Source organism: Colletotrichum spaethianum (assembly GCF_022836535.1).
Source record: "Colletotrichum spaethianum MAFF 239500 DNA, contig25, whole genome shotgun sequence".
Lineage (NCBI taxonomy): Eukaryota > Fungi > Ascomycota > Sordariomycetes > Glomerellales > Glomerellaceae > Colletotrichum > Colletotrichum spaethianum.
This window is the reverse complement of record NW_026054795.1, coordinates 107,956-130,711: the sequence shown is the minus strand read 5'-3', so window position 1 is coordinate 130,711 and position 22,756 is coordinate 107,956. Positions and strand designations below refer to the sequence as shown.

The following is a 22,756-nucleotide window of genomic DNA, read 5'->3' as shown; positions in this document are numbered from 1 at the left end:
GACGCATGCACGAGGCCCCCAAATGCTCCGACTCGGTGATCCACTACAATGATGAAATGGGTGTGTGTGGTCGATGAAACTGCTTTAGTCAAGCTCCCACGACCAAACGTCCTTTAAAGTCGTTTGACCGTCCCGCCTCTTGCTGGATTCTCACGATGTTCCCGGGACCACACCATTGTCCTACCCCCAAGCCCGCTCACCTGAATTCAAGCCACTCTCAACCACCGGCAGCTAGCCCAACATGGTGCCGTTGCAGAGTCGCCTCCTAGTGGGCTGCGGTCTTATCTCCGCCGCGCTCGCCGCCGATAACGTCCTGTCGCTGACGCTCTCCGAAGAGGTCCCTAATAATGTTTCGGCTAACATTGACCCCTCCTTCGCCGGCTTTGGCATTGAGCTCGATCACCTCTTCTATTTCATGGGCGACGAGACGCCGAATGACCTCTCTATCAACCTCCTCAGCAACCTGGCCAACTTCACCGGCCGGCCACCGTACGTGCGATTGGGCGGAAACACACAAGACTACGTGGTTTACAACGACTCGCAAGACGAATGGCTCATCAAGGCGAACCCGCGGCCGACCGCAGCAGGCAATGTCCCTGCAGACAATTTCATTATCGGCCCCCGCTTCATGGAAATCGCAAACCGGATGCCCAAAGGCACACCCATTACCTGGGGCCTGAACATGGGATACGACAAGTCCGACTACCTCGAACAGCTCACCACCATGGTCTCCCAGATCATCGATCGATGCACGAATCTTAACCTCATGTCCTTCGAATTTGGAAACGAGCCAGACCTTTACGGCAATAACGGGTTCCGGACGAGCTCGTGGACGGGGTCCGAGTACGTCAAGGAATGGCGGGAGCGCGCCGACGCCGTGTGGGGGCAAGTCCTGGAGCCGCGCGGGCTGCACAGCAACTTCTTCGAAGCCTCCGCGTCGACGGCCTGGGTCGCCGGCACCGGCTTCGAGATCAAAGACCTGGTGAGCAATGGAATCGACGACACGGCCAACAACTCCGACGTTGGCTACATCACGAGCTGGAACCAGCACAACTACTACTACTTTGTCGGATCCTTCCCTTACCCATTGACTCTCGACTACATGATGCGCTTTGACACGACCAAGGCCCAATTCGACTCGGCTATCGAAGCCCAGATCACTCAGGCCGAACAGACTACTCACCCGTTCGCGCTGCGAGAAATGTCCGTCGTCGGGCCTTTGGGCGTTGAGGGACTCAGTAACACCTTCGCCTCCGCTCTCTGGACCCTCAACTTCCTCTTCTACGCTGCCACAATCAACATCTCGTCTGTTCAGTTCCACATGACGTTCGACAGCAACGCCAGCGCCTGGCAGCCGACGGCCATGTTCGGACGCGACCGGTTCGTTCGACCCCTCTACTACGGCATGGCTGCCTTTGGTCAAACCATCGGCAGGTCGTGCACTGCCCGTGTCGCGCAGGCCGAGATCTCCGAATACCCCGCCGCCCACAACGAGTACATTAAGGCTTGGTCCGTGTACCAGGGCGACTCGCTTGCCTCTCTGGTCGTGATCAATGGCAAGGTGGCCAACGTCTCGGAGGCTAACAAGGGCAGCATCACCGTTGATGTGACTCTGCCCACCTCCCTCGCCGGTCAGGAGCTGCACCTGTCATACCTGACCAGTGACGGCGCCGATGCGACTAGCGGCACCACCTGGAACGGCATCAGCTTCGAGCAGGGCAACGACGGAAAGCTGACCCAAGTGTCCAACAACGACATCACCGTCAAGGTGGGCAGCGACGGAAAAGCGAGCATCCCCGTCCGCGACTCCGAAGCTGTTGTCGCCAACATCGGCGGCAGGGTCGGCAGCGGAGAGCCCGACAGCACGGCGTGCAACGCGCTCACTACTTCGTCGCAGGGCGTCGGTTCAGCGACGAGCTCTACACCGGGGTCCTCGGGCAACCCGAGCAACTCCTCTTCGGACAAGGGAAGCGACGATGATTCAGGCGCCGCAGGCTTGGCGTCTGGGAATTGCATTTACACTTGCATTGCATGGAGTTTGGCGGTTAGCATTGGAGCCTTTTATTTGTAGACTCGGGGATAGACATGATACCTAGAGTGTTGCTTTGTTTAGGCGTATGGAATGGGGATAACGACTAGTCTCTTTTGTAATGACCTCAAAAGAACATATTACCAACTAAACTGGCGCAACCCTCCCTTCTCGTGCACCATGCATAAAGCAGTGCTTTGGAGCAACACAGTTCCGACATCATGGGCATCTTAAAGCCTATCCAAGGATGCACAGCCAGCACAGGAAAGTTGAGAGGTGCTAGCCTACTACTAGTCTTGAAGCTCATTCTATCCAGACCTCAGCCTGTAGCAGTCGCTGAGAAACAGTACATGGGAGCCGTTTGAGTAGATCTATCCCTTTCACAGCTTCGCGTGCACCAGTGGATCCAAAACAAGGCATACACTCAGTTGGCGAATTAAAGACGCATACTCGTCCATAAGTAGGCAGGCTCGTTATCAGTATTATTAACGAGTCCCCTGCTCCACTTTTTCGGCAGGACGTCTTATCAACTTTTTGACTGGAAACAGAGCCTGACGGAAGTGGTAGCTGTTCAAAACAAAGCCACAGCCCCCAGGAAATGATTGTCGATGTATGACTACCTATCGCCGGATCACCATCGATATCCATTGAGATATTTAAATTTTCATTTGTCATTGCAATCACAATGCATTTATATGTCTCTGGCCATCGAAGTGTTTATGAACGTTGTGGGAAGAAATACATACACGAACCATCGTCCATGCCCGCCTTCAGTCTCAGTAGCCGAGGAAGCTTCGTCCCGGTGCCAAAGAGACACACAGAGGCCCTGAGTGGACCAGAGTGCTGGTTGAGCTTACTTAACAAGAACCAGACTTCTCGCCAGGACCGTTGTATAGCTGACAGGGGGTCTTGGCGTCTGTGCAGATGTTGACAAGAGTGGCCTCATCGCCAGTCTCCTCGTTGATCCCAGCGACTTCGCCGCCACCGTAGGCGGAGACACCCTCAATGGTGACAGTGCGTTTGCATGCATTACACTGAGCATCTGTTAGTTAACGGCCAAGGAAGTTTTTATCAGTCATGGGTTACTCACAGTGCCGCAAGCTCTATAAACCTTGCCGTAGTCCTCAGCGTAGAAGTTGGAGATCTGATCTTCGTTAGAATCCAATCTCAGGCTGACAAAAACACATGAGAGAGGCCATGATTTATTTTACTTACGCTAACACTGCCACAGCCGTTGTGCTGGACGACTTTGTCGCTGGCTTTGTACGCACCGCCCCCAATGATGCGAGTTTCCATGCCAGCCTCATCTTCCTTGCTGTGCAGTAAGTCAGCATGTCATTGTCCGGGCTATTTAACAGAGTGGCACGAGTTACATGGAGATGGCGTCCTCGCAGACATCCTCAAACCAGACGTTCTCAATGGTGCAGCCGCCACCGAGGCAGTAGACACCCTCCATCTGGTCCTTGCCGATAATGGCATTCTTCAAGGTGGCACCTTTACGCAGGATGAAAACGGCGTCCTTCTGACCTCCCTCGGTTTGTGCCTTGCAGGCACCGGATCCTCGGTCGAAACGGGCCAGCTTCCCGTCGTAAGACTCGCCGGCGGCAACCTCAATGGGCTCAGAGTTGCTGATAGTGTTGGTGGCAGTAGGGAGGGCGTCTTTGCCAACGCAGGCAGAGACGGTAGGGAAAGCAACGGCAAGAGCCGCAAGCAAATTGAAGGCTTCGGTACGCATGATTGCTGGGTAAAGAACGGGCGCTGTCCAAAAACGAGTGTAGCGGTCAAATGATTGGTTGGTCAATTATCAATATTGAAGCTTGTTTTTACATATTATGATCCCAATGAAGGTAACTCTGCTCCTTATATCCTGTGTGCTCAACTAAGTTCAACCAAATGAATGGTGGGTAGACCTCTTTCTCTATGTCGAACCTCATAATCAAGGCTAAATGCTAATTAAGGGGGTCTTGGCCTACGAGGAGACGCTGTAGCTTCCTCCACTACCTATGCTGCATAGCGCTTTACAGTTCCGCCGATTGTCGTCCATGGTTTCGTTGTGCCAAGGCTCGCTCGATAATAGCCATTGGGGACCCTCTTGCCTCGAGGTTCCTCACAGGGAGCACGGGTGCAATCAATCTGGAAATATGTTCGTCAGGTTTTTAAATCCAAACTCGTATTACACGTGGAAAATCGTTCGAAGCCCGTTTCAAAACGCGCCAAGATCGGTCACCACGCACATAAACCGGACAAGATCACCGCCAGTTAGGGTGTCCCCGGGGCCGGACATCGGGGCATTAGGACGATCGTTGCCCACTCGACCGCCAAGACTCTGGGCACTGCCACTCTTGGCACGACGCCCAGAAGAACCAGAGCATCATATTGAGATAGGAGAGTTTGCATGTTGCTTGGCCCGAAACATAGCCGGCTTTTGTGAGTACTATTGGGATTAGAATTTTCTTCTTGGTTTCTTCTTGAAATGGGAGGTCGTAACTAAATGCCCAAGTTTTTTCGTTGGTGCTCCGTGTAAGGAACGCATACATTTTAAATGCAATGAGTACTTCCTGGCCATTGACTTCTGTAGAGTGAGATGCATGTGCGTTCGAAAGATCAATTTTGAGGGAAATTGCAATACAGAATGTGCCAATGCCCAGACTCGAAAATCTCATAGATGACTGAAATATTCGTGCATACCAAAGTCCAGGAAACTAGCATTGTACATCAGTATTTGATTTGTGATTCTCTTCGTGTTGCTATCCTGTTTTCTTCGTTTCCCGCTTTCAAAATCAACTCAAGCTGGCATACGCTGCGTCCAGGCGCATGAAACGCATGCATCATGTCCATCTATGTGAGAACTTCACTTAGCTTCTTAGTAAAAAATGTAAAAGCGACGAGGCACGACACTGTTCTTCCCTGCCAAATCAATCAACAGGAAAACAAATAACTCCATCGGACCAACAGCCCTCGCCCATCACTGAGACATTTATGTCGAATAAATCACAGTGTCGAGAGTACTTCAGATGGCACCTTGACAACCCTCTAGTTCCATTCAAGAAGTCTTTACCTCATCTACGGCGCGATAATACCACTTTTTGATGAATGGGTATAGTATCTTTCATTATATCTATAACTCTGTTGCTTGCCTCTCCGCCCCGCTGGCCCTGTATCATTCTCTACATCGAAGTATCCCCAGCGCTTAACTCACTTGCTTTCTTTATTCCTCCAGGCTTTATCTCATCCATTCAGTCAAAGGTCTGATGCAAGTCCGTTGTGACCGTAATCGCTCTGTGAGTATTGGTCGTGTTATTCTTGGCTTCTGCGGCTGCAACTTCGCTGCCGTCACTTTCTCTCTCATTTCCTCCCTTATCGACAGTTCCGTCCATATCGCTTTCGCATTCGGATCGTTTTTGGACGTTGTAGTGGCCGAAAGTAATCAGGTTGGTATTACTCCTAATCTTGTGGTGCTTTTCTGCGTACGTGCTATAATCCTTGGCCAGGCGGGAGAAAAAGGTTCGCAATATTGGAAGGGAACCGGTAGTGATGCCTAAGCCGCATTCGAGAACGGTACACAGCACAACTTTGCCTGTTTCATCTAATTTGAGGATGGAGAGTCAGATGCCATGCAAGTCGGCTTCTGCTGCCCCAGGAGAAATGATGATAGTGAATTTGGGATAATTTTACTTGCGTAGAAAGTCGGTGGTGTCCATGTATGCATCAGTAAAACCGAGTCGGATAATACTAGCAACATTAGCCCTATTATCCAACTCTTGTCAGCCCTGCTTCTTTCACAACGGGGTAGTGGATTCACTCATAAGGGGCCCATATCAACGAAGACTCGAGAGCAGAAAGACTTACACAAGGCCCAGTCCGAATATAAGCTGAATGTAGAGCTTGAGCTACGACCGCATCTGAATATGCCGGAAAAGAAAAATGGGAATGATCGCCACACTGATGTCAGTGATGAGATTAACAGCTGAAGAAATATAGGACATTGCTGTTATACTAGCGGCCGTCAGGCAAGTACCTGTCACTGTCTTGTCCTAATACCTGTCGAGGGGATGGCACTGATTTAGGACCACAACTATGCTTGTTGAGCTCACAACAGCGCAGAGAATCATCAGCCCGATTAGAACGCGGTGATGCACCCTTTGGTTCGTGATGCGTATGAGTGTGATGCTGATACTGGACTTGATGAAGCATAAACCCGCTGAGTATGATGCTTGCCAAATCAGGAGCGACTACGAATTAAGGATTGTTTGTTTAGCTGGGGAAGTATCAAAGCTTTTGCCAATTCGAGATTACCTTCAAACCCTCAATGCGAGTAGCTTCGTTTAGAATATGGCTCGCATGCCAGGGCGCACGCGATGCAGCGGGGCCGCAACCCTTACACACTGACTTTGAGATCCTCTTTCATGAAGCCCTTGAACAGTACGGAAGATGATCTACATTGTACCGTTGTAGTGGTGGAGTGGCGTGGCTAAACCAGGAAGCTAGCAAGCTAGGTTTGTACGATGTGAGACAGCCTTCAGACCACTTCTTCCACTACTACCGTGGCCAAGAGTTCTTCAGCGACTGTCCACTCAGGGGCAGGGGACGAGATTGTCACAGCCGCTTTTTGCAGAATTTCTAATTGCTTTATCATCGATTAGTTGGACTCAGCTAATACCTACATACGCCATTGCAGTAAGGACTTTGCACTTCATGGAAGGGAAGGTGGAGAGAAGAAGTCAACCGCAGCTCCGGGTTTGAACTTATCACTCTATTTGGCTGGGATGCCGACTTAGAAGCTGGACCCACCAAGAATTGAGGCATTTGGCACCCCAACATTCCCCGCGTAAGCTTGGACGAGACGATTGAGTATCTCCAGGCACGTGTTCGTTACGATTACAAGCGCATTCACGCGACACCTTAGACTGTCTGCGTTTAGCAGTAAGCTCTGTTGATCTCTGAAGGCTGCTCCAGAAGCCCTGCTGCGTGCCCACTCTAGTTCGATGATTGAGTCAGTATCGGGCCAAGGGCGTTTGGGTGCGCGGGAAGAGTAACCAATTCAAAAGGTCCGAGCGAGCTTAAGGCCTAAAGACCTTATGATCTACTATAGCATTATATCCACTTCCGTGATTTAACCCTTGTCGGAGCCTAGGGTATTTCAAGCGTGGGGCAAATGGCCCTGGCTTAAGCTTGGTGGATTGATACTTGCAGGCTTAGTGCCTTGATAATGTCGTGTTCATATTGTCAGCCAAACTCTATTTGTTGCGTGGATATCGAGCTGCTAGCTCCCAGGTCCAGGTGAAGATAAGTTTCTCTTTAATAGGATGAATTAACCAATCCATTCGCGTTGCCACTCATTTCACTCAAGGCCATACTTGCGCGTTCCAAATATGGCGAATCTGATAATTAGCCTCCCGTAAGAAGCGCAATAACGTGTCGCGAGACATTCTGGGTCATGATGCTTAGTCTTTGGAGTTTACTCCCAGCCTGTTGCTGCGGTTCATGTGCCGTCTTGGTCGCTAAAGACGTACCCTGGCAAGTTGAAGTGGCTCCTTCAGGAGTTATTTGACAATGAAGAGAATGGATAGCGCGCTTGAAGGTATGACAAGGTACGAGTCAGCATTTCATGGTCTTCGGCAGCAATCTAGTGCCGACGGACTCTGGTGTTATCCCGTAATCCCCAGCTGAAAAACGCGACCGCTAAACCGGAGCGACACGTTGAATCAAAACAAATCAATGGCGAACCACGGCGTAGAGAGCAAACAATGAAGGGAAAGCATATGATGCAGTGGGAACAAAGTTGCGTGGGTCTAAACATATTGATGTTCTTCGCCCAAATACTGCACTATATCCACTTCATAGCGTCTACCCCACATGCTGTAGTGTGTGAACCCGTGTTGTATTCAAAGGATCTGGTCAATATCGTCACAGCCAGGTCTAAGTCGTTGGTAGTGATGAGTTTTGTTGCCACAGCCAGAAGCCAAAGCCTTGCGTGACCAACCGAACTACAGAGTCCAGTAAGAAAGCCACAAAAAGCCCGTCTTGGCTCCTCAAAGATTCGTATAACGACAAAGCCTCTTAGCATCGACTACCTTAGGGAGGGTTCGGATCGAAAAGATCTGACCCATATACCGATTTTGTGGTGGAATCCTCGGTCTGCACTTCAGCGGTAATGGAAAGGTAGTTGTTCTAGAAACCATCTAAAACCATCTACGAGACAGGAGGTTGTCCCTTATACAAACTACTGTATAACTCGAAGCATGTGAGAAATGGCGGGCTCGGCCACCTGCGCCACTATCTCGCTCTAGAACCTCACTTTACGACAGCTGTTAAATACAAAGAACTAGACATATAAGTAAATTATGGAGATAAGACAGATATCAGACTGAAAGCATTAGTTTCGGCTGTACAAATACAGTTTACGCAACCGAGAGTGGTGGCTTGTCTACTGAAGAGATGATCTGATCAATCGCAGGTCCCCTTTCAAGCCATTTGATCCTAGTTTACGTATCGAACGTACTGATCCACATGCATCTCTTGGGGGGTATTGATGTGGCAGGAATTGCAGCGGAGCTAGCCGAAGAAACAACATCAACATCGAATGGCAGGCAACAGCACAAGTCCACTACTCTGATGCTTCGTTTTTGCAGGGACTAGGCTACGATGAACTCGGTGATTCACGTACAATGCAGCATGTATAGCGAAAGGAGTTGATGCTGACGGGCGTGTTACATCTTCAGGTATTGCTGGCCCCATGTACTAGCGTTTGCCCACCGAAAGTTCAGTAAGTCTGTCACAGGAGTCCTTCGCTAGTAGGTTTGTTTCCGATAAGTTTTTATTGAACTCTTGCTAACATGGTTGAAACAATCTTCTATTGTTCAGATGTTCTTCCATTTCCCCAGCCAACAAGACCAGCAGGACTCTATCAATACTGGATTTATACAATTAAGAGTGTCTACGATTAAAATAAATGCAAATTGGTCTGAAGATCGCTTGTGCAGCTTTATTTACACTTTAAGATTCATGGCCATCCGCTCGAACCTAGAAATATGTACTATTCGAGAATGATGTCGGGATGGCGATCTGGCCAATGCAACGAGTAACCATGAGTAGACCACAGGCTAACTGAGTATTAACTCATGTTCATCGATATAATATGCGCATGGACTATATTTGCATGTCTCATCTAGGAGAAGTTCTTGTTTTGGTTTTCGACTTCAACCGTATCAAATGGGGGACTCTTTGATGATCGATCCAACAGAGGCTTCAGACCAGGCAGAGCGACAACAGTAATGGCAAGTGTCATTTCGAGGATGCTCATAGGATCTATTAGGCAGGGTTTAGCCCGTTGCCGTAGGGTAGTGGGAGAAGAAAAGCGTTCGACTTACAAACAAGGTTCTCCTGTCCCGTTCCGATTTTGAGGGTAATGAAGCGGACGATGGTGGTGAAGATGGTCAACAGACCAAGAATAAAAGCAATAGTGAGACCCTTGGAAGGCTGTAGAATACCCTGAACCAAGAGAGTGAGAGGAAGCACGTAGACTGTACACGTCTTGGTCAGTATGGAGTATATTGGTGGTATGGTTTGGGGCCACTTGAGTGGACGGGAACTCATACCAAAGATGTAGCAGGCTAGGTTGAGAGTGAAGTTGAGGATAAATGGCTCGGGTGCATAGAAGACACTGCAAGCACCCTCCTCTTGAGACCACTGAACGGAAACGTCCTTGCCGCAGAAGAATGTGTCGTCCCAGAGGATTGCCATGTATGAAAGACCGACGAACGCAGTGATGCCCCACAATGCCTTACGCATCGCAGGGCTAGTGTCGGCAGGGAAGTAGACCCAATAGAATGCCAGCATGCTCATCTTTGGGAAACCCATTCCGACATCGTAGAAGTAATTGGAGGCGAAGGATATCTTAAAACGGAATCAGTCGTTAGCAAAGTAAGTTAATGGGCAGATTCATACTACCTTGGACAGAGTAACAGATGGTTCCCAGTTGTCCATCACACCGAGCCGGTATGTCAAGGTGTCGCATATAATCAAGCCGAGGGCGTTGAAAGCCGAGAGGAGGAGAAGGTATTCAGATAAGGCCAACTTTTCACGCAAGCGGAAGAGGCGTGTATACACCCGTAGGCCGACAAAAACGTAAGAAACTGCCAGCAGAATCCATTCAGATATCTAGTTAGAGACTTAGCAAAGGAAGTTGTCCGAAACTAGCAGGGCGACCTACCATACAATCCTTTCCGTCGATGAAGTACACCATCTTGACTTGAGGCTGAGGAGCAGTAACTTTGAAGAAGGAAAGTAGCTTGATGCAATGGCGGCAACTCACGGGACAGCATCTCAAATCATTTAAACACGGAGGCCAAGGGAATTTGACCCACCCGCCAGTAGAAGCAGGGTGTGGCTGCAGGGCGTTGTGAACGGTTAAATCACTATTGGCTGGATCCGAACCGACCTCCTTCAGGAATTGAAAAAAGTCGATGGTCCAGTTTGATCCCAGGTTAAGCGGGGTGAGACGACCGTTGGGACTAGCATTGCGGAAGCGAGGTCGCAGAACCTGCACAGACATGTGGACGGCGTGTTGGTGCGCAAATCAGCCCAGGACCCTTTTTTATTTCTCATTTCGCTCTGTCGCCCCTTGTTCACTGTGTTAGAGAATGGCGACCCTCTCTCTGTCTGCTTCGTATCGGCGGGAAGTGCTCTACAAAGGTAGTATTGTTTAATCTTTTCCTGCAACCACGCCGCAGACGCGCAGAGCTGTGATTAAAGCCGGCTGGGCATTATTGGCCCCTCGGCCGCTCTCCGTCCGGGCCGGGCCCGCAGCAAATAGCGGTTGATTCCTAATGTACAACACACACCCCTCCCCTTGCTTCGTGCCGGGGGAAATGCCCTAACATGCAGGTTTCTAGGGGCTTGCCTTCTTGTCGAAATCCTCTCGTCGTTGGTATGTTACGCTCACGCGAGCCGATTTGTAAATTACATCCGATCGTTCCAGATTGTTCAATTCCACCTCGCTGCCCGACTCGTCCTCGGCAACCACTCGCGTCGTCGCCTCATATGGGTCCCTCCCCGAAGAGAGTTTGAAATGGCTATGACTGGTCGCTGTTGGGTGCTTCTTGTAAGCCAGTCCGTCCGATTCTGTCTGGCCAGTCCCATACTTCGACGTGGCTAATCCACGACGATGAAGAAGGGGCTTGAGCGCGGGCAGCGATACCACAATGATGGCGGCCGCGATCTCTGTCATGGATAGCACATCTATTCTTTGGTCAGTTCTCTCAATCAGAAATCAATCATGAGAAGCTGAACCTACAAACATTGGTCCACGCTTTGATGGTTTCGACGGTGGCAAATCTGCCTACACTGGCTCCTATTGTAATCATGCCTGTGGAGAACGTAGCTGCAAGACCAATGATGTATCTTGTGCTGAGCTGAAGGCCGAAGAGCAGCGGGAATGGAATAATGAAGACTTTGAAATTGTCAGTTAAAAACCACACATGTATGTGTTAGAGAAAGGTCATACTTAGCAAATCCGACACCAAGTTCATTCCCCAATCGATGCGAAAAACCGACTTGGAGTCGAATGTTGAGCAGGCGCCCTCCAAGTCCCAGTTTACAGAAACATCAGGACCGCACCAGAAGGTGTCCAAGAAACAAGTGGTCATGGCGAAGGCCAGCGTCAGTCCACTAGTCCCGTAAAGGACTTTTCGCAGCAGAGGCATCGTCGGCGGAACCAGCTTGAAGTAGAAGGCAAGCAAGGCTAGCTTCGGGAAGTAAATCCCAGTATCATAGAAGTAGTTACCGGCAAATGAAACTTTCATGAGCCTGATCTGCTCGTCCTCTGGAGCTTCTGGAGCTGTGGGGTCGTAATCGTTCATTCCGCCCAATTTATAAGCCATGGCATCGGTTGAGAACAGCGCGATCGCGTCAAGAATCGAAACAACGAGCATCCAATCGCTACTGGTGAGCATTTGGCGCTGTAGGATCAGACGAAGAGACAAACGCGCGAGAACTAGGGAGATGGCAAGCCCCAGGAGCACGGCCTCGATGGGCTTTTTGGTGCTGTATGTTAGTCGAGCAGAACAGTGTATGAAATTGCTGAGAACAAAACCAAACCACAATCTTTACTCACCACAACGGCCTCTTTGGCGACGCCCGCCATGACGTACGTATTGTAAGGTAAACGAGTGTCGACGTTGTCTGACTGGAAAACTACAGACTAGTGCCTACGCATCGGGACCGGTCATGTATAGTTGGAGCAAACAGTTGCAATCGACCAAAGTGCAGATGGAAATCAAGACTAATATGTGCCATTGTAATCCTCGAGAAAATCAACAAGAAAAAAAGAAATTTTAACAGTGATCCTAAAGCGGTTTCCAGACAGGCCACTGTCTGTACCCATGTTCACGAACGACTCTTGCCAGCCTTAAGCTGAGACGACTTGGACGTAGGCACAACGGAGCCGGAAACGACGCCGAAAACCTTCCAAGCGAACCACGGAGACTACCAGTCAAGGAAGCAGCCCTGCGCTCCATTTACCATTCTCATCACAAGACCGGCACACCGGGTGTATGACCGGCAACTAGGAGTGGCGGCGAGTCGAGAAATATGAAGTGACTGGGCCATACTAGCAGGGGTTTGAAGAGCTTCTGCACTCGCAGTTGGAATAACGCAACGCATCATCTCAATGTATGGGCCTATAGGGCTAATTCACAGCATAGAGAGGTAAGAAAATGGGGCGGTTAGTCCTTGGCTTGCAAAGTGTATGCCAGTCCAGCAAAACCCGATGCTCGCATGTGAGCAGCTCAAGATTCCGATTCTCTCTCGCGGCGGTAAGCAGCCGCCCTTGCTGTCGGGATCTAAACCTTGTTTCAGCACGGCAGCGATGAAATTTGGCTAAGGCACCTGGGTCTTGATTGGGAGACCACGGTCGTATGCAATGGTGTGCACGTAAAGCTTCTCTCATTTCGCACGATTAAGCTTAACCAACCAATGATGGGTTTTTGCTTCACACCCACTGCACATCCTCGAGAAACCGGATGATCCGGCTACATCTGATGATTGAAGTAGTAGCGGACCATCACACACATGCCTACAGTCAGGGCTTAGCAAGCAAAATCCTTTGCCGCGGTGGCACGATCTCTTCCCCAAAGTCTGGAGAAATTAAGCAACAGACGAAAATCAACCCAAGGATTTGAGGGTCAATTTCTGCCAGGCTCGAAAGCAATTGGTCGCATAACCTTCTATCACCTTCGCCAAAGTCATTATGACTGACCCACAAGACTGTGGACAGCTTTAATCGACTTACTTTTGATCGACACACTTGATCACCAACAGCGACACATGCTTGAGAGTAACTCAAAACGCTAAATGAATATGAATTATTGAGAAATCAAAGAATAAGCTGACAGCCGAACCGAGTTTTCTTCTTTTCTCTACGTGTGGCGGTAATGGCGTTGACGGAGGGACTTCATCCGGATTTCTATAATACACGCAGCTCGTTGATGCAACCATTAATTTGGCATAATAAAAGACAACCAGGTCGGTCTCTCAACTTGATACATCAACAAGGTGTTTTAGCAGCTGCATAAGTGGGTTTGGGATTCTCGTACGTAGGAAGTAGGATTGACCACGCGATCGGCTGAGCCTCTTTCGCCTTCCATAAGTTCCAACCAGCCTTTTGGCGAAGCACCCTTGGGTGGTTCAGAGTCTCCGCAAAGCTGCAGGTCCATGTTAATCAGGCCAGAACTTTTGCAATTGACGGCAAATTCTCTCCGTTTATTTTATTCTCTGTGGCCAGCACCGACCGGGGCCATGATCTCGGTTAGCGAGCTTCGCGGGCCAGTATGTGCAGAGTTGCAACCAACCGATTTTTTCAATGCCCAAAACGTCGTCATGCATAGTAAAGATTTGTAGGAGATAAGACGCGGGACAGGGGATTCGATTTCCGGAGCCACTAATCCTCCTCCACACAATCGGTGCGTCTCACCCTTGCAGTCATTTTCCGCCCGTCTGTCGCAACTCTAAAGTCTTCTCTCTTTGCCCTTAGACTGATCATTCGGATTTCAACGAGAATTTCCCGTTGCTCTCATTTCCCATGATTGAAAGTATGATCCTTGAACCCTGGCTGGGTCTTGTTCAGTCTCTCAGTTTGGTCTGCTTTCTTGAATCAGTTCATATACCGGAAATGTGTTCCCCAATAAGGTAAATCCCCAGCCCTGCTCTGACCTGCCTTTCCTGCCACTGGTAGATCTCTTCGTCACTCACATACGGCCGTTTTCCGGAGCACCATTATACTTCGGTGCTGTCTTGGCAACCGCTAATTTGCATCTACCAACGGGAACTCACAGGCAGTAGCGTCACAGAATCCCTTGTGCTGCCGCGTCAGTCAGCCGGCACGACAGGCGACGCAGTCCCAGAATCGTCAAGTGGCAAGCGGCATAACGAAAACTTGAAATGCGGCTCATCTAATGGTGGTCGAACTTCACCAAGACGGCTCGCAGACTCGCAGGTTCTCGTAATACACTTGAACCCTCTAAAAAAAAAATAACTTTAGGTTTACCAGAATGAGGCCTGTATGATCCATGTAGATGGAATGCGAACCATTGCACTGGCTCTCTTCCACCAACCTGGGTAGATTAATTAAGCTTTCGATCATCCATCACTCGTGCCGTTCTTCTTTAATCTCGAGCATCATCCTGTAAAGTGAATGTGCTATCAATGGAAAATTCACAGCTTTCTTGCTCAGCTGAAGGATTTCCCTCACTCTAAGGATCGCGTCGATGTGAACGAGTCCCTGCCCTTCATTGCATGTGATACAATGATAGAACTTCTGTTTTGAAAACATTCGGGTTCAACAAAAATATTAAGGTAACTATTAGTTTATTATCTGTCACAAAACGACGTCATGACTTGTACGCAATCGCCTCCGTCTTTATTGTCAGCCGAAACGATCTGGATGGAGCATCATACGTCCGCATTGGACACAAGCTCTATTTCAGGTATATCAAGAGGGCATTGTCAACTGGCCATCCACAGTGTGTTCCGTTTTTCTTTGTATGCTCAGTCAATCATACGCATGATTCTAGCAGTCTGTCAACTTCATCCTTCAACTGCTGCGATAAGCGAGAAAATGGTCATAGATTCAGGGTTTAGTAAGGCTGAGTCCGGAGTGGAGGTCGAGAGGTGCTGGATGCTGGAGCTGTGTCTCAAAGGCAGAGACACAATGAAGATAACCAGATAGCATAGCCCTTTCAGCAGACCTCTCGGTCAGGTAGTTTTTCTTCTATTTATCTGTCTTTTGTTCGCAAGTGTCAGAAGCCATGGCTGTTTCTCAACCTTGATCGAAATAGTCTGTGGAATCGACGTCGTCGGGGTGTCTGGCTTGCATGACTAGATCCATTAGGGAACGATCTGCGTTATCGGTGGGTCAACATAACGACGTGAGACACACGCTAAACTGCCATTTTCAGGTATGCGAAGCACCGGCGGCCTCTGCTTCTTAGCACTGGCCGTTGCTAATCTTGCGAGGGTGGTTTTGGACTAGTGACTAGACCGAAGTAGCGATTGGGTAATATAGTACCATAAACGGCAGCATGATAGTAATATGACGGGATACCAATCAACACACGCTGATGGACATCATACAACCATCACAAAAATTGATCACAATACCCTGCAACTTCAGTGGCCTAGGAAGAATTGAAATATGACAGGGACCATGTTCTTTTTCCATGGGTTATGTTTTATCTCCCTGCTACGGTCCATTTCAAGCTGAAGCACCCTATGACAATTCATGACGAGAGTAAAAATTCTTGGCTGAGACATGTGGAGTTGTAGACCGAACAGCAATACATACCGATGACAATGGCAGAAGGATTTGACCAGTAAGGGCTGCACCACACCAGGACTTTCAATCAAAGCTCACTGCTTCAATGACTAACTTGGTGGGATGAACTATTTTGTCCTATTGACTTTGAAAAGTAACATTGAGCACAAATCCTGTCAAATTCCATCGATTATTAACTTAATACCGCCGCGTGTGCTCATTTTCCGCTAAAGCACGCAGAGTTGAAAGAAACTCAGTATTACACTTTGACTCATAGTGACTAAAGCGAACGACTAGTAGAAGTCCAAAGCACACGACTCCAGTCGGGGAACTTTGACAATATCAAACGGAGAAGACACGGACGACAGCCTTAATGAAACGGCCTACAGTCTTTTTCCACCATCTGTTACGTCCAGCGTCCGGTTTCAAAGCCAACTGAGGAAAGTCTTCCCCCTTGGCGTACCTCATCTCCAGCTCATAAGCTGCTTGACCTTGTTTGTACAACTCCTGAAGATGCATTTCCCTTCTGGTTTCATAAGCCCGCATATACCCAGCCAGACTGTTCTTGATGCACTTGATGTCCATGTTGGTGAATTCTTCATCCACCGCGCACTCGTCCAGCATACGTCGATGAATGAGAACGAGGCCTCTTGCTTCAGTTAGGATCCCACATGCTGAGCAGTTTGGGAATAGACAACGCCGCTCCTGATCGGAGATCACAGGACAGTACTCATGGTCTGATCCGCTGAAAGCAGAACAAGAGCCATAGGCGTGACTATGCTTGGCAAGGTAAATGGTGCGAGCGCATAGCTTATCCCCAGTCACGCAACAAGGCTGACCAAAGTAACAAGCTCGATGCTTGGGGTCACTGGCATCCCAGAAACCACACTCCTGGTAGGCTGAGAGTAGCATCGCCATGGGACAGGATGCCCCTTGACCTTCAACACAGGCTTTGCCAAAGCTACAGCCAGGGTGAAAGTTGCCGTATTCGATAGGCACTCCTAGGTTGACGATGTGCTGTTCTGAAAAGCACAAAGCGGCTGTCGGTTGGGTGCTTGAGGTAGACATGGTGCTGAGGGACGAGTCAGTTGCTGTAGAACTAAAGAAGCTGAGGATGAAAGTTATTTCACTAGACAGTCTAGGATAAAAAACACCCAAACTAATAAGTTTCGTACCTATTGCACTTCGTGGTGGTTCAAAAAGGCGTTAAGAAGGTAAAAGTTGTCGTTCCGAGATGAATATTGTAGTTTGTAAATCAGCGTCCGAGAATGAGGTTTATGGTTAAACATGGATCCATCCATCTCAAAATTTTTATAACTGAGCACAATGTCAAGAAGATTTCTCTTTTCTCTTCCCAGAGCAGGTTATTGTGTAATCGGGCCGCTGATTTCATCCAATTCCTTTATTTCCAGGCTCATTGTCTTGGAATGTCTCTGCGCCCTTTAGCTGCCCGGAAGACTTTCCGTCTGTTCTTGATAGGCTGTCTTGACTGGGACCATCAACCCGTACATCCCGGTACGCTAAAAACTAATATTAAAATAAAACAAAAACTCTCGAAATGACTTGACCTGTGGCAGTAAATCAAAGTCTCATTCTCATGGTAGCCAAGCCGTAGCCAAGCAGTAACGTCATGTGTTCCTAAGATCAACATTTTTGTCCAATATAAACAAAAACAGCAAAGAAATAAAGAAATGATGGCTTGTACAACCCTACTTGCCTGTTAACAAAGATGTGGCTTCAGGCTTGTATAATTCCAAATTCTCAGTGATATCTTCGATCTCAGGTATGGGTTGATGCTCCTTCACTGGAGGAATGTTGGGAGTGCATCTGAGCATCCCTTGCGTGGTTCCCTCAAGTATCGTAAACGCCTGTCATCCGTGGCGGTAGCTGATGTTGGAGTTACACCAGGTATGTCTTGAATTGCTTACCCGCTGGACTTCGATTACTTGCTTTGAAGCCACGCCAGACTCCACTAAGGTGCATTTCATAACCCTTGCGGATCCGTTCCCCGGCTTGGACTCCCATTCCAAGCGTCCAGGAAAGAAAGTGCCTATATGCCCTTCTGATGGACGTGGTAAAATGTGGGAAGAGCAGTGAGTGCATTATGAGGAATAACATCATAGCCAGGCATCAAACTTGATGTAGGGGTTATGGAGGCGTGTCGCTTGATTTGACCCAGCCTCGTCCCCCAACATTGGATTCGCAGCTTACTTTGGCTTGTCTTGAGCAATGTGGTTTACGACAGCGAATGACTAGATTTTTTGGAAGTCTTCAACAGTCGTTCTGCAGAACGAGACCGTGGCTAAATCCAGACCGAAGGCTCTTTGAGGCTGCAACTTGTCCTGGAAGCTCACAGAATTGATAAGAGACCTCTGTGCGTAAGACATGTTGCAGATCGGCAAGCCTTCGACTTAGTCGGGCGTAGTTGTCCTCGACCATTGGTGGGTAGTGGGGATAAATTTGTAGCAAGTTCAAACGACCCTTTTGACCCGGTCAACGCTTGCCGAAAGCCTTGTCCGCTTTAGCCAACCCCGCTCTTGGGTACGGATTCCATCTTACCAAATCAATAGCAAGACAAAAGCAAGAACCTACCCTGCGTGATATCCGGTTGCAGTCAATGAGCGAAGGGCCAAATTTGTCTCATCGCTTGCTTAGATCAAGTAACCTTATTGACATACTGCAAGCAGCTTTTTTCCATCGCATGATATCAGCGGCCATGAGACCCATTCTTAGCAATTCTTTCAATAACAATATGCTGTGATATCTAACGCGATGTTTAGTCTCGAAGACCTTGACAAGCATCTAGGCACGTTGGAAGCAAGTCCTGGGACGCTTGCTGTTCTCAAAGACCTTCACACCCAAGCCATAACCGAACCACCATATGTGAGCACCGATAGCCCGCCTGCTTCAGTTGCACTAGAAAGGTTTGTGGCACTAGAGCCAGACAAATGCGCTTTGGTGTATCTGCTTCTTCGAGCCACGGAGGTGACGCATGTCGTTGAGGCCGGGACATCGTTTGGCGTCAGTACCATCTGGCTCGCTATTGCTGTGGGGCAGAATGCTGCAGCTCAAGGTTGCATTGGCAAAGCCATAGCCACGGAAAACGAGTCAGCCAAAGCTCAAAATGGTCGAGAATACTGGAAGAGAGCTGGTGCTGAGGTTCATGAGCATATCGAACTTAGAGAAGGCGATTTGCGAGAGACGCTGAAGACCGATTTACCCAAGCAGATCGACTTCTTGCTCCTAGACGATGAGTATCAAAGATCTCATCGAGTTCAACCTTCTCTTCTTTTCTTTCAGTCACTGATGTTCTGACCTTTCATAGTCTGGTCGGCTCTTGCTATGCCCACATTGGCTGTGGTGTAGCCGCAACTTAGACAAGGTGCATTGGTCGTCGTGGATAACGTCATCGCCAGCCAGACAGGTTACAAGGAGCTGATCGAATACTTTGACGATGCCAAAAATGGTTTCAAAACTACCACGGGTCTTTTTCAAGGTGGCATGTGCATTGCAGTCTACCTTGGGTAGTCGTCAAGCATCTAGTACATAACGCCCTTGAAACGATAGATTGCCTCGAAACATATCTCATGCGAGATGTTAGAGACAGTGAAGCCTAGCTTAGTTTCCCAACTGAACTGACCTTCGTCGATCTAGATAGACACAGAGTCAATGAAACTAAAGGAGGTCGTTAACGGGCAGCAGAAGCACAAAGGCAAAACCTCAATCTGTCTATTCTGAATGGTCTTTGCCTCCACTTTTGAGACATAGTGTTAGTAATCCGATCAACGTAGCAGTTCACATGAGCCTGGATGGATTCAAAGCGTTGAACTTTTTGTCGAGCCAGACTAGATTCGATGCGAAAAATGGGTCAAGCTATTCATGGTCAAATGTGACTTTCCATGAAAACGAGGGAACCACTTTACTTTACTTACTCTACAATAGAACCGTTATGATCATGGAACCATCATCGCAACGAATAGATACGGGTACCAGCTATGAGTTATCTAGAAGAGCGGCTCCCTTATCAATAAAGTCTCTCACTGCTTCGTTAAACTCAGTTTCCCTTTCCCATGAAGGAATGTGACCGCAATCCTTCCAAGCAATATACATTGGCCCGTCGCCCAAAACAGACTTCGTCATCTCGAAGTGCGGAAATGTAATAGTTTCGTCGAAAGTCCCATGCATCACCATAATCCGTGTTCTGCCGACGCCGTCTCTCATTTTTTCAAGGTCTACGTCGCTCTTGTAGTGCCATCCAGCGGCAATAGCTTGCAAAATGACACCTTTTCGGCGCGAAAAGTCGGTATCCTCCATACGCTCGACTAGTTCCTCAGCTACAAATCGATCGAGGTTGGTGGGGAACGTGTTTTGAGGGTCCAGAGACCCGGTGTCGGGTGAGTCAAGGAACTTTTCCGTGAAGATTCTGCGTGCTTTGTTGTTGAGCTCAATGTCCACCCCAGAGGGGAAAAACATCGAAACTCGCTGTTTCAGATGCTCCAGCGTATGGCCAGTCCGGATTAGGCGAGGCGCAGTAGATATGAGGATCAACGACTGGATTCGCTGAGGTATGAGAAGAGCAAACTCTTGCGCTATCATGCCGCCCAAGCTAATGCCCGCGATATTCAGATCCCGGGGATAGTATTGAGAGTCGGTGTCGAGCCAGCCGATCTGTCTAAGCAGCTCAACCAGATCTTTGGCCATTTCCGAAGTAGTGTATCTACAGTTAGGCTTGGCCGACTTGCTGACGCCGCGGTTGTCGAAGACTAGAGAACTGTACTGTTGAGCATGCTGGTGTCCAAAATAGCGGTTTTGGTGTTTCCAGAGGTTTCGACTAGCGCCGAGGCCCATGATCCAGACAATCTTTTTGGGGCCATTGCCGTGAACTTCGTACCACATGGGAAACGGCCCACCAGGACGAGACTCGGCAACGTTGACGTAGCCCGAGGACGTTGGTTTCAAGTTCCATCGGGTCGTGCTGAAAGCAGGGTGTTGTTGGAGTTCTTCTGCCGACAAGCTCGTCGATTTGGTAGACATTGCGGCGACGATGTTGACGAGCGCTTCGTAGGAGGAATACGGAGCGCTGTACTAGAGATGATGCGGGGTGATGGGGGGGTAAGTTTGGAAACCAATTCAACAGTCCTGGTTGTTCAGTATGATTGACCATATACGTACTGCATCGGATGTTTAACATTGCCTTTCATCTAAAATCCCAGGAGGTTGATACCAGAACTCGTCACGGAATGACCGGCAGTGACAACTATCGAAGGTTTAAAGTCGCTCGGATCATTGTTTCACAATGGGCCGAGGTTGATGCATGCCACTGATTAGCAGTCTCGCCCGGCTTGCGAAGAATAGAATTGAAGAAAAGGAAAACACAACCTCATTTGAAGCCGCATTGAGTGTGGTGCATCGGTGTAATTGAACACAGCTTGCATTGTGTGGTTAGAAGAAGGGACAGACGCTGGTATCGAGGTTTACAAATAAGAACCGTCGATCGTACCGCCAGAACAACATGGGACGATAACATATCGCTAGAGAAACACGCTCTTGGACGCCGGTGCCTCATCACGCAACGGGGATACATGGGAGTTTGGCTGATGAAGGCTAGGGGATGGCGATAGTGATGTGGAGGGGGAGGCTTGACACAACTTACTTAATAAAGCAGGCATTAAGTAAAAATGACAGGTGCTTGACTGACTCGAACCGAATGTCATAGCAACAAGAAATGATCCAAGACTAATGTAATTACATTGAAAAAGTACTGTCAAGTTACGCTCGTGTCCAGACCCAGTACGACCCCTTCAGTACGACAGCCACTTTAGAACCCGGATCAGTCAGTCGTTTGTTTCAAGCTTTTAGATGAAAATTGCCGCCGTAGGGCTCAGCTGGCTGAGGTACCTTAGTCGCTAATCGAGGTCGCGAACCCTCCGCCTCAGGGGCGTCTAGCGCAACTTCGCCCTGCGCAAACAGCCAGTGCCAATGGCCCATCCCAAAGAGGTTCAACTCGAGGACTCTTGGTAGTCTCGACTAGCTTTCAACGACAATCCTGAAATCGCATCTAAAGGTGTAACCAGGACCGCCAAAGTGTTAAGCAAGCAAGTGAACAGTTGTTGGTATTGCGGGAGATCACTGTTTTCACAGCCACAGGCCGCGGCTAGCATTGTTGCGAGCATGATCACATTGCCATTCTCAGCTAATCGCCTGAATCAGCCTTGTTCCACCCACCGACTCTCCGCTCGGCGCTAACGATCAAGCTGTTCAGGAAGGGCACTGGGCCGCCTACATTTCAGCTGGCGCCTGCATTGTTGGCTGACGCTACGGCCAGCATGTATTCGGTCAATAAAGGCGGATGGAGAATGAGTGCAGTGTCGCCAGATATGCCCAAATTCCCGTAGGTTCAGTCCTCTCATTCAACGCTTTGCATACTGTTGGCGTGTATGAAAGCAACTTGTTTCGATAAGCGCCGCGTCCAAGGCGGCGGCCAAAAACGATTGGCTTTGATTGAGAGCAGTTCAGACGCTGTGCCCCGCTGTCTCCAATGTATACTCACCTGCAAGGGACCGAAAGACGACCGCTTCTGGAATGATTGGTTGTCGTCGTTCAGTCATTGCAACGGCGCCAGCGCGAACACGCAAAGACTTGCTGTTACTATTTGTGTGCGTGTTACTTGGCGTGATTAATCCATTGTTGTCTCTGTCATGGATGAATGATTCTTTGTCTTCTAGACTTTATAAAGAAGAGGCACAAGCAATACTGTCGTCGAACCTCATCACTCTCCATCTGTGTCCATTCATTTCCCCTCTCCATCACTCAGCGCCTGTGTTTCCTCGGGGTATTTTTTGTTTCGCACTGCCAGCCGGTCTCGCATTACTGCATCGTTTTGTTGTTACATCAACGTTTGATACGTTTCTCGGCGC

At 48.9% G+C, this 22,756-nt stretch overlaps 6 protein-coding genes across 6 annotated transcripts; 1 reads left to right on the top strand and 5 right to left on the bottom strand.

Annotated features, from left to right (window-relative positions):
• Positions 1-241: 241 nt before the first annotated feature.
• Positions 242-2,071, top strand: ColSpa_08897 (beta-glucuronidase; the record flags this gene model as incomplete). The annotated part of the gene is made up of 1 exon (XM_049275109.1): positions 242-2,071. The coding sequence occupies one exon, from the start codon at positions 242-244 to the stop codon at positions 2,069-2,071; it is 1,830 nt and encodes a 609-aa protein (XP_049131066.1).
• Positions 2,072-2,886: 815 nt separating this feature from the next.
• ColSpa_08896 (putative pectate lyase F) lies at positions 2,887-3,764 on the bottom strand (the record flags this gene model as incomplete). The annotated part of the gene is made up of 4 exons (XM_049275108.1): positions 2,887-3,063; positions 3,120-3,173; positions 3,245-3,344; positions 3,403-3,764. 4 exons carry the CDS (start codon positions 3,762-3,764, stop codon positions 2,887-2,889), a joined length of 693 nt encoding a protein of 230 aa, XP_049131065.1.
• Positions 3,765-9,197: 5,433 nt separating this feature from the next.
• ColSpa_08895 (uncharacterized protein) lies at positions 9,198-10,274 on the bottom strand (the record flags this gene model as incomplete). Its single annotated transcript, XM_049275107.1, has 5 exons — positions 9,198-9,337; positions 9,400-9,552; positions 9,628-9,925; positions 9,977-10,189; positions 10,242-10,274. 5 exons carry the CDS (start codon positions 10,272-10,274, stop codon positions 9,198-9,200), a joined length of 837 nt encoding a protein of 278 aa, XP_049131064.1.
• A 645-nt stretch (positions 10,275-10,919) lies between these two features.
• On the bottom strand, positions 10,920-12,173 carry ColSpa_08894 (uncharacterized protein; the record flags this gene model as incomplete). Its single annotated transcript, XM_049275106.1, has 3 exons — positions 10,920-11,251; positions 11,535-12,063; positions 12,144-12,173. The coding sequence occupies 3 exons, from the start codon at positions 12,171-12,173 to the stop codon at positions 10,920-10,922; spliced, it is 891 nt and encodes a 296-aa protein (XP_049131063.1).
• Positions 12,174-16,181: 4,008 nt separating this feature from the next.
• On the bottom strand, positions 16,182-16,424 carry ColSpa_08893 (uncharacterized protein; the record flags this gene model as incomplete). The annotated part of the gene is made up of 1 exon (XM_049275105.1): positions 16,182-16,424. The coding sequence occupies one exon, from the start codon at positions 16,422-16,424 to the stop codon at positions 16,182-16,184; it is 243 nt and encodes an 80-aa protein (XP_049131062.1).
• Positions 16,425-19,832: 3,408 nt separating this feature from the next.
• On the bottom strand, positions 19,833-20,873 carry ColSpa_08892 (putative aminoacrylate hydrolase RutD; the record flags this gene model as incomplete). The annotated part of the gene is made up of 1 exon (XM_049275104.1): positions 19,833-20,873. The coding sequence occupies one exon, from the start codon at positions 20,871-20,873 to the stop codon at positions 19,833-19,835; it is 1,041 nt and encodes a 346-aa protein (XP_049131061.1).
• Positions 20,874-22,756: the final 1,883 nt, after the last annotated feature.